Source organism: Solanum verrucosum, unplaced genomic scaffold, assembly GCF_900185275.1.
Source record: "Solanum verrucosum unplaced genomic scaffold, falcon-dt-bn FXZP01000182.1, whole genome shotgun sequence".
Lineage (NCBI taxonomy): Eukaryota > Viridiplantae > Streptophyta > Magnoliopsida > Solanales > Solanaceae > Solanum > Solanum verrucosum.
This window is the reverse complement of record NW_026020378.1, coordinates 6,908,212-6,920,539: the sequence shown is the minus strand read 5'-3', so window position 1 is coordinate 6,920,539 and position 12,328 is coordinate 6,908,212. Positions and strand designations below refer to the sequence as shown.

General features: G+C 30.6%; 1 protein-coding gene and 2 pseudogenes across 1 annotated transcript; 1 reads left to right on the top strand and 2 right to left on the bottom strand.

Moving 5' to 3' along the window:
- The first annotated feature begins 4,359 nt into the window (after positions 1–4,359).
- Positions 4,360–8,290, top strand: LOC125838661 (uncharacterized; annotated as a pseudogene).
- Positions 8,291–9,059: 769 nt separating this feature from the next.
- Positions 9,060–10,009, bottom strand: LOC125838660 (uncharacterized). The gene is made up of 2 exons (XM_049517704.1): positions 9,605–10,009; positions 9,060–9,488 (listed from the first exon to the last, which is right to left on the bottom strand). The coding sequence occupies exons 1-2, from the start codon at positions 10,007–10,009 to the stop codon at positions 9,060–9,062; spliced, it is 834 nt and encodes a 277-aa protein (XP_049373661.1).
- Positions 10,010–10,089: 80 nt separating this feature from the next.
- On the bottom strand, positions 10,090–12,060 carry LOC125838659 (uncharacterized; annotated as a pseudogene).
- Between the last annotated feature and the right edge of the window lie 268 nt (positions 12,061–12,328).

Sequence of the window (12,328 nt, the reverse complement as noted above, 5' to 3'; positions counted from 1 at the left end):
TAAAGCCATCACTTGGGGGTCCCCATTTTTTTTAAAAACAATTACTTATAATATATGTCACTGTTTTTAAAAAAAATTATATATACAATGAGTGCTATGATTTATACTAAGGAAATTGCATATGCGATGAATATAAATCTAAATTTCGTAAGAAACAATTTGATGGAAATATTGATAACGAAATCACAAAGTCCCTTAAAGGATCTTTTAGAGTTGATTGCTTTATATGTATAGAGTAGATCAAACTATTTTTTCACTTCAAAATAGATTTGAACCAATTAAAACATATGAAAATATTTTTAATTTCTTTAGTGGTGATGAGAATTCAAAAAATTTATTGTCTTAACCTTGAACTTTCTTGACACATAATAAGTATTCTGATATTGATGATTTATATTTATTTTTTAAATTATAAGTGTTAAAGAGAAATAATATAAGTAGAAAATAGTGAGTCGACACCTATGTTGTTGAGTCTGCCGCGTGAGTCGACACCCTATAATGCATGAAAATATATTTGTGTTTGCGGCAAACTATTGTGCAATTGCAGCCACAACATTTTGGATACAACCGTACACGCACGTGGCTGAAAACGAAACCTCAACAACTAGATAATCTCGGAGACAGTGCATTGATATCCGTGTTAGCACGAGTCTAATATTACTATATTATTTTAATTTTAATTTATGTAATATAAATAAAATTTGGATAATCAATTAATATTTTAATATGATTTTTAGATATTTAAAATTGTTAATTATTATGATATAAATAAGCCAAGAATCATGTTAAATAGTATATAATTTGAAATAAGTAATTAATGTTAAGAGTAAAATATTTTCATATTCATACTCTATATATAATATTCATATTATGAGTAATTTAATTTTTTTACAATTCTTGATATATTAAAAGTGAAAAGTAAAAGCAATTTTTTTCCCAATATAATAGACAAATAAAAGTAAGTGGTGAGGGTATTTGACAACGTTTTACCCTTATTTGTTATATCAATTGTGTGTTCTTTTTATTGACATAAAAAAAAAATAGTTGTCCTTTTGGTTTCTTCATTAAATTGTTTGTCCATTTGAAATTTTTGATCTATTTTATTGTCCTTTTGGCTTCAATTTCATAAAAAATATTATTAAAACAAGATTAAATAAATTTTACAAAAGATATATTTTTGTTTTAAACAGACTAAATATGAATTACAATAAGGAACAACAGAATTGATTGACAAGATGAGAGGACCACTTACTCTCTTTTTTTATTGACAAGATATATTTTTTTTTTGGGATAAGGGTTTGAAAAATATCTCAACTTTGGTCGGATTTCCTGTTGCGATACTAAACTTTCATGAGAACCTATTACCTCCCTAGACTATTTAATACCATATTCTAAACATATATATTTGCCCATGTGGACATAAAAAATAATGCAAAATTATAAATAATAATGTGTCCACGTGGGCATATATATACCTTTAAAATACACTATTAAATAGTCCAGGGGGTAAAAAATACGGTATTAAATAGTCTAGGGAGGTAAGAGGTCCTTATGAAAGTTTAGTATCTCAACAACAAATTCGACCAAAGTTGGGTATTTTTCAGACCATTATCCCTATTTTTTTTAAACAGATTAAAAACAAATTACAATAAGGAAAACTAGATTTGATTGACAAGATAAGAGGACAACTTACTCATTTTTTTCTTTATGGACAAGATATATTTTTGTTTTAAACAGACTAAAAATGAACAGTAAAACTAAATGGAAGGATTGAATTGTGCAAATGACAACAATAACCTCTTGGCTCTAAAACTACCTAAATTTGCCTCCAAAAAAATAAAACCACCTTTGACTTTTCTTTTTTATTTACTTTCTTCTTTAATTACTCATTTTATCTCTCTTTCTAGAAAATGTTTCTTAATTTTCTCATGTTTGATTAACTTAAATGTTTTTCAAATAAACTTATTTTCCTCAATTTTTTTTTCTTACCCTACTTTGTACACCGACCCTCCCCATTCAAAAAATAAATAAATTTTTCATCAGATCAGAGTATCCAAAGTACCCTAATACTTATATATACAATTATTCTAGCAATACAACCCTTAAATGATATGCCTGAATCCGACTCAAGAAACTTTTCAACTTCCCCCACCCATTTCGGAACTGTTTCGACCGTATTCCACAAAATCCCTACGCTCAGAACGTTGTGGAGACGTTGTGAACATAAAGAAAGTGTTCATGCTACGTTTTTCTAGCAAATCAAGCAAACTACTTTCATGGTTTTGAAAACTACCCTAAGGTCATTAACACTACAAGAAAACTGTGAGTTACATGGGAATTTTCCTGGGAATTAGTATAAAAATTTGCAGGAAAATAAGTTTCTTCCGAATTTTCATACTAATCCCCAGAAAAATCTCCATGTAATTCACACTATTTTTGTAGTGATTCTAACCAATCGTTTGGTGTCATGGAATCGTAGTTAAGTAAGTAATGAAGCAATAAGAGTAGGGAGCAAGAACATTACCTTGAGATTGACGATCGGAGCAAAGCAATTGAGAGAGTTTTGGAAATTTTGGAATAAGAATAGGAGGAAATGGGGAAACCATTTCCATTTCCCCCTTCTAAACTGATTTCGATCCCTCGCCACAACTGAAGAGCTTCTGCCACACCGGCCTCGTTTCAGCGGGAATTCTGCCGCTCTGGCGATGTCAGACCAAGTAAATGGGCGCGGTGGAAAAACTCTTTATTTAATAAAAATCTCATGAATGTTATTTTATCTCTAGTTTTCTTAATCTTCCGTATGTCTTTAACTGTTTGGGAATTGAGGGTTCTCCTACTTAGGTGATAGAGTAGGTGCCCGCATGGCTCGGTGGGTTGGTCTTGACAGACAAATATAATTATTGAAATTATAAAATATTATCATTTTGTAGAGGTATTAATTAATCAATAAATTAATAAATATTATTTCAAAGAATGTTTTTAAAATTTAACGAATATACCTTGTTTTTTTCCATTAAAAACAAGGGATATTAAAAAGGAAGAAGAATGGAAGAATAAACAACAATTAAAGATAAAAAAAAATTGGAAGAAAGAGTGTGAATAGAGTATTGAATTGAATATAAATAAATGCTTTTTTAGGCTGTGTTTTTATTGCAAAGAAAAAATTATGGAAAAATAACTTAAATACACAACTTTAAGTTTCTTATTGTCTATTTTCCCCTATTTTTTTTTAAAATTACTTAAATAGCTTATTTCACTTAAATATCAAATCTGCCAGATATATGATTCACTTTTACATCCCACGTTTCACCACTCCTTATGTCACTCCTTTTTTTTCTCCCTAAATTCACTCAAATATCTTTTTAGTTACAAATCATTATCCCAAATTCATTTTCAAAAATTTCCTCTCTCAATCCAACCATTTTCAAACTTCGTCTTCTCCGTCCTCTCTCCTAAAGTCTGTCATAGTAATTTTCATCTTCTTCCTTTTTATTTTGTTTCAGTTTTTTCTTCTTGATACATATGGATCCAGAACCTACATCAAATATTTCTAATACTAATCGAACAATATACGACTCTGATGATGAAAATTGGGCAGAAATTAGATCAAAAAATTTGCATGACCCATTAAACTTGATGAATCAGTCGACCAAATATGTGCCAAAATCGTCTAAACCAAAGGTTGCAAACCCCCCCCCCCCCAAAAAAAAAAAAAGGGGGAAGAAATGCAGCACCCGCTATTTCCAGACCTTCATTGCCTAGAGTATGTGTTTTTAATCTTTGTTAAACTTGTTTGCGATTTGTATTGTGTTTGCTATCTTAGATTGAAATTGACTGATACATTAATTAGATGTGTTATATTGTTTATTGGGTTAAATCATGATACATGCAAAAACCCTATCTTAGTTTGATATCTACTGATTTGAGATTTAGTCGACACTTATAAAACCCTTGTTTTATATGTGTATCGAAAAAAATGATACATGACAAACCCCAATATGAAAAAGATTTTTGTCATATTTAACAAAAAAGTCTTTGATGTATCAGATAGGGCATCCTTCTGTATAATGTATCAAGTTTTATATACGACTTTGTTAAAGTCTGGTAGCATGTATTTTTCTATGTATCAACTTGTTTTTATTATGTATCATTACTTGTTGTGTAGTGTGATTTGGTGTTTTTATTTATGTATCATAAGATATCATTATAAATAGTATAATTTTTCTTTTCATTTTGCAGTCAATCAAATATGTTATAAAAAAGGTACCAACACATGCCATAAGGTTTGGTGTCCTTTTTAACACAAATTTTTTGGAGGAGTTTCAGAAGTCTATAGGGGATGATGTAATTGAACTGTTTAGAGCTACAATTTTTGGACCCTATTTAGACATCCCTAAATGTAATTTTCAGGGTCAAATTAGTCAATGTTTATTGTTGTTAGAATTAAAACAAGGCAACTCAAAGGTATTGCATATTAGGCATGCAAACGAGGGTATCTTGAAATTTGGTATCAAAGAATTTGCAATAATAACTTGTCTTAAATGTAAAGGCAATATCAAAGACTACCCAGAATCAACTCCCTGTAGGATATTCCAAAAATATTTTCCTGGTGCAGTTAATAGTATAAGCAAGAATCATCTAGTCCAACGATTTCTGATGGGCAACTGGGAGAACAATCAAGATGCACTCCAGATGGCTATCTTGTACTTTCTCCATACATTCATTTTGGCTCAAACTGGTGATTCTTCAATATCTGTTAATGAATTTTTAATGGTTGAAGATGGTAGATATCAAGTATATCCTTGGGGATAGATTGCATTCAAAAAGCTCATGAATTCACTCCGACATAATTTCAGTCTTAGCAAATAGTTGTATCGATTATATGGAATGCCTTATGCACTTAACGTATAGACATACGAATGTGCATCCCAATTAAATCCTGAAATTATTGTCAAAGAACGGGATGTCATCGCTAGAATTTGCAATTTGAGGGTTGTGGCTTTAAAGCCAAAGTTTGAAATGCTTATGTCTAGCATTTTTCAAGAGGTAACATTGAATCCCATTTTATATTACATTTCATACATAATTAAGTATATAGTTGTAAGGTTGCAAGTTTGTCTTTTTAAAATCATTTTTTTCTGTGTTAGGATACATAATTTTGTGTCTTAATATTAAAAAATATTTTGTTTTCCAGAATGCATATTCAAACATTGTGCCAACACCGGAGGACTTGCAGCCTTTGATTTACCTGAAGATGAACACGCTCCTTCTTCTTCACCCCCCACAACATCTGTCAATCCCAAAATAGTTCAACTGAATGACATTGCTGATTTCGATGATTTCTCCACAAGACCTCTTGAACAGTTGTTAAGGAGATCATCTAGAGTGTCTGATACATCATCTCCACCACCACAAAAAAGAAGTAAGAAAGGGGATACACCTAAAATAAAGGTGTCAAACTCAATCAGCCAGATCAATCCAATGTGTCATTAAATCAACCATTTTCTATTCTAGATGGTCCTCCAACACCGGCTGCTAGTGTACACGGTTCTGCAGATGCTCAAAAAGTCAACTATGTAGTTCCAGATATTAAAGAACTGAAAGATCATTTGAAGAATTACATAAGTAATTATTTTGATTTTATTATTTTTTCTTTATATTGACTTTAATTGTAGTTGTTTTTTTAATAATTTTTTGATAGGTTGACAAGAAATTTGAGGAACTTGTAATCTTGATAAAGGAAAACCACTCACAGTTGATGCGATCTCGACACAAGGAAAACAACAATGTCGATCCTCAATCAAGCAATAAACAACCATCTCCACATATATGAATTGATCTTGCTGATGCGGTTGGTGTAGCTGATTGTGAGGTTGGTGTGTCTGTTAATGAGGGTGGACATAAAGTTAATGTCAATGCAGAGGTATGTATCTGATACATTGTTTGTAATTGTCGTTATACCTCATACATTAAGTATGCATTAAGAATCAAAATCATATGTGTCAGCACAAATAAGTCATGTATATAGTTAAGGTGATTCACCGAATCTTCTATCTCATTAAACAATTATATATTTCAACTTTATATTCATCACTTAAGTTATATGTTAACACTTTTTTTATTATTGAAAAATCAAATATAAATTGATCATACCATCAGTAACCAACAACAAATGAAGCATGTTTTAGAACTCCAACCTACATATGAAAGTACTCATGTTGATACTGAAGCAAATGATCCTAAGAAGGTATCAGTATGATCAAAACTTTATACATTATAATTTTCTTTAATACATTATCCTCTTTTATATATATATATATATATATATATATATATATATATATGATACATTATTAGTATAAGGGGTAACTGATACATACAACATGCTTATATTTAGGATGATGAAGTACATCAAGCCCCACAAGATTTAAATAAAGTAATCATGGATGAAGATGGTGCTGACACAGTTCAATGCAATATCCGTCATTTTGTGTCTGATAAAATAACAGTTGATATATCGGTAAATTTATCAATTATGCATCATGACACTAACATTCATAATATGCAATTTTACTAAAAAAATTATAATATCATACTATACAGGATTCTTCCACATCAACAACAATATCGCCCTCAACTCAAGCATCAATAGATGCACTTATATCCGATCTAGGAAAAGTTCCTATTCCTGCTAAACCATTGTGTTTACAATCCACAGGATTTAACTAGCAGTCATGATTTGTTATCTGATAGTCAATTACCCACTGATATTCCAACCACCGAGATTGTTGTTAGAAGCAATTCAAAGACTCCTACGCCTAGAAATATGATGCCTTCAAGAATTATTCAATCTCCATACGTGACTTCTTTTGGGTCAAGCGACAAGGGAAAAGAGAAATTGGATGACGATGTTCGTCTGTATTTCCCATTTGAAGGATGTGGGATTACATATCAAGCTTCGTCTAAACTAATTGATGAGTATATGAAGTGGTTAACCAGGGGGATTCTCAAAAATCATGCTAATAAGTAAGTTTTATACATATATTTTGTAAATGTTTGGATTAACCTATTTTGATATAACCAATTGATAATACAAACATTATCACAAGAAATCATCGGAGGATAAATACAGATCAAAAGCATCTTCTTTTGAATTTGAGATAATGGATTTTGTTGTTGCATTTCCAATTAACAAGAACTGGTTCTATGCCATGTCACAACAAAATAAATGTTGGACTGATTAGGTAAATTCTTAATGAAACTTTTAAGCGTGTATCAGATACATTGGTATAGAACATCACGATACAAAATATCCTTCTGAACACACTCAAATAAAGCATCAAAATATCAAATTAGTATTTGCTTAGATTATGATTTAATATATCAATTCTTCCATTAGACCTTTTTTACAAGTTTCTAATTCTGTTTATCCTTTTTTTTATATCACATCGATGTTGTTTTTTACTATCTTAAAAAAAAATCAAAACTCCGCAGCATGAATCAATACAAATACACAACAGTCAACTGCTTGTTCATCTCACACATTAAAAATACCTATGAAAGGTATTACCTGGCAAATGATGATGATCTTATTAGTACCCAAGAACACATTGATCGCGCTTCACCTGTATCTGTATATAAGAGGTCAATCCTAACATCATCAAAGGGTTTGAAATTTCAGCTGCTTTACCATGGAATCTTGTAGACGATGTTTACATCTCGGTTAATTGTGGTGGACAATTTCATTGGGTGTTAGCTGTTGTTGAGTTGAAAAACAGAGTGATAAGCAATTCTGCACGAGATAAAAATATTGTATAAAATGCTTCCTTCTTACCTCATGGACAGTGGATTCTTTGAAAAAACTGAGCGAACAAACTTTGGTGATTGTGATGCGTACAAGGACAATAATTCTGGTTCACTTTTGGAGGCACAAGTTCCTTTCATGGTTGAATTTGCCCAAGACATTAAGCAACAAAATAGTGATTGCCTATAAGTATTGTTCTTTTATTGTTTTTGAATCATGTATGATTTAAGTTTATAAATGATGTTCTGCATTTTTTGTAGAGATTGTGGGTTATATGTTGCTATATTTGCGGAGTATCTGAGCGACCAAATCAAAACATCATTAGTTGATTTCCTTCCTGAACACCTACGCAAAAGATATGTAGCATTGCTGTGGAGTTATAGCGAGAAGGCTAAGGGTGCATACGTTAGTGAGAATGATGATCCACCAAAACCTAAGGGTGTAGTCACACCACCACTAGAAGAAGATTTGGTTCACATAGTGTAGTAATTAAGTATCTATGCATAGACAACTATTTAGTGTGTTTTGATACTGTATGGACCAATATACTTTGCTTATAAAAAGTTAAATTACAGACACATTATTGCATTACATAAAGAAAAAGTGCAGTATATAACATATACTATATCGATACATATTTTTCATTGTTATTATGTATCTTATCAGTAATCAGATATAATAACCTATTACTAATACATAGGTTTTTGAAAATTTAACGTATATGATTTATTATTTATAATTAATATTATACATGAAACATAATACATATAGTATATGATACACGATTCATAGTTATTGTTAAATAAATTGTTTACAAACTTAATTGTTTAATGTATGTATCATATAAATTATTACACATAATAACTTATTGCTAACATATAGGTTGTGTATTATTTAATGTAAATGATACAGTAACCAATTAATGTATATGATACAACAAACGTTATATAATTTAATGTATATGATATATTAATGAAATTATCTATTATTTAATGTATATGATACATTAGCTTATACATTACCCAACATTTTATTTATAATTATAACTGCACCTTAAAATTTATTTAACAGAATTAACATTGATACACAAATCATAACAAATTATTATTTTGAACAACAATATTGATTAATAACAAATGTAAACAATACAATTTAATTATTTTTGAACAACAATACTGATTAATAACATTGATAACTGTTTACGTGAAACATTATTCAACAAAAACATTAATGTCATATAAACATTATGATGATTTCACTTTTCTTTTGGGAAGAAAGTACTAGTTCTTCTGTTGTGACCTTCTTGTCCACAAGAATTTGTGTTCACTGTAATCTTTTCATCTGCATTCTTTTTTTTTTTTCTTGGTCGTCCAGCTAATCGTCTGTATCTAGGTGGATACACAATTTCTGCTACCACATCCTCAGGAGCTGACCAATCTTCTTTATCTGGCATTGGAACCATTGGAATCTCATATGTTTTTGCTAATGCATTAGACTTGTAGTAATCAAAGCAATATGGATGCATATCTTTAACATTCTTTTCCTTTAAAACAACGATTGCATGTGCGCAAGGTATCTCATCTAGTTGAAATCTTCCACAAGAACATACTTTCTGCTCAACACAAATAATGTATCTTCTTCCAGCTTCATAAATCAAGAAAAAAAATTCAGATGATGGAGCAACCTGCGTACATTAAAAAAGTCAACTATAAAATTATTTCAAAGAAATAATGTTCAAACAGAAGAATGATACACCGAATTAGATACATATAATATAAAATAATATATCATAACACATACCTCCATCTTTGAACTTTTAGACGCGTTTATAATCAACACCTCCTCAAATCTTCTCCCCAATGTGTCCTTTGTATAAGAGGCTATTTCTCTGTTTTTACAATGCCAAGAACCAAATAGAATTCTAACTTCTTCCAAGAATTCTAATATAGACAATTGTCGTGCTTCAACAAGACAACCATTGATACATTCCATAATGTTCGAAGTCATCATTCTACCTCTATTTACTGTTGAATGAATTCTCGACCATTTCTCATACCCTGCATCCTCAAGGTACTCCTTAACCCTGTGATCAACTTTATCAACCTTAGCCATCAATTTATCAAAATCCTCCTTTCTGTATGCTTTAGCCATAGAGTAGAATAGATCACTTAGGGTTTCTGCTCCTTTTGAAGTTTCCTCAAACATTCTTCCAAAGATGTCATATGCATACATAATGAGGTACATTTGGGAGCACAGTCCTTACACTCTTCATAAAACTTCCATTCCTATATGATACAACACACATTTCTTTGCGCTCTCCAAATGCATTTTTGAATTGTTCGAAGAACCATGTCCACGAACAGTCATTTTCAATGTCCACAACACCATATGCCAATGGAAATATGCAACCTAATTACAGAGTAACACACATTATTTCATTTGATACATAACATTTACAAACACCTCACAACTACAAAAAAGTATACCTGCCCCCATCAAGTGTGCTTGCTGATGCAAATGTCCCTTTGTAATCTCTTCTCATATGTGCACCATCGACAACAATTATTGATCTGCAGTAATCGAACCCCCTAATCAATGGTCTTAAGGCTACGAACAGATACATAAATTTATCTTCCTCAGTCTTCTGCATCCATTTATAAGAATTTGGATACACAGTATTTAGCATGTATATGTATATCGACATCTGTCTATATCCAGCAGATGATTTACCCCTTATCGTTTCTAGTGCACGTTCTTTAGCACACCATACCTGCTGGTAAGATATTTGAACCCCATAGAATTCTCTAATATCAGCAATTATATCTTTTGGAGTATGAATTCATTTATGGTTGACCAATTTGGGAGCAGTCATACCACTTACAAACCCGACTGCTGCTTGGACTTTGATTAGTACCCTATCCCGAATTGGACACGTATGTTCACTATTGAAGTATCTAACTTTGAAAATATCAGATTTTTTTCTGCAGGAAGCCTTCATATTTCAACCACAATCATCCGAAAAGCATACCAACACATAGTTGTACAATTTTTTTCATCATATTAATACATTAGAAGTTACATGTTATAATATATAAAACACTAATGTTCAAAGTAATCAAAGAATGATGTACATTAATGTATCAATAGTTTTCAAAGACCAACACAATTAATTTAGTGTATTTTTTGTATCAGATTCAGAAAAAAAAATTATCCACGTATCACAATATTTTGGAATGTATCGGCTACATGATTGTTGGGACTAAATTATTTACTGTTTCAACTGTATTATCTTAACGTATCAATAGTATTAACTCAATGTATCAACAATATTAACGACCAACACAATTATATTTTATCAGATTCAAAAAATAAATAAATAATGAATCATGTATCACAAAATTTTGGAATATATCGGCTACATGATTATTGCGATTAAATTCTTTAATGTTTCAACAGTATTATCTTAACGTATCAACACTATTAACTTAATGTGTCAACAAATAATGTATCATTATCAATCGACCACAAATCATATTCAACAAACTAAACAAAAATCAAAATCAAAGACTTTCTAATTAATAATGTATCATACATTAAAACAAAATAATGGTACCACCATTTATAGATCTAAAGAATCCAAACACATTTCTTCACAAAACAAATTAAATACTCCCATACCTTTGTCTATCAGATCTCTTTACTTTGCAATGAAAGTTGTTCTTTATCTTATATTTCGCCATCACATCTACAAGTGTTGTTTTATCCTTATATAACTAACCTGTCTTCATCTCTATACTATTTGAATCAATTATGTAATTTGTAACTTCCAATTCTGGAATATAATACGAATCACAAATTCTTGATTCACCACAAGAGCTTTTGTATCCTGTGATGTGCCTTCTACACACGTAATTTCTCCGCATGTTCCATCAAAGTTATGTACATCACCGCCAATCTTTTCACTTGTGTCAATGCATAATGGATACATTGGAAATCCTGGCTCACTTTTTTCACTTCTAAATAAAGTTTAACACCTATGTCATTCTTAATTTTCATCGGAGATGAGTACCTTCTACGATGTAACGGATTTCAATGTTTTTCCTTGATACATCGATATCCAACTCGGCTGAAATTGCTGCTTTGAGATTCAAAAATGAAATTGATTGTCCAACAACAATTTCGTCACTTTTGTAACTTTCATATTTCACTTCGCTAACCCAAGTTCCTGAATGCATCAGTAAAATTGATATATTCATCTTGTATCAGCAAAATTTAGAGTTTTATTCGTATTTCTCACTTTTTCTAAATCGATGGATGTTCACAAATTGTTCTTCAATGTAGAAGATATAATTTTGAAATTTGAAATTTGTAATGTCTGAGTAGATTACCTATTAAGATATGGATTGTTTAGGATCAGTTAGGCGTAAAATCAAGCTAGTTAAATTAACAGAATTAATTATTACATTTTTTTCCTTTTTTAGCACAACAATAATTTGTTTACCTTGTATCAGTTATTATAATGTA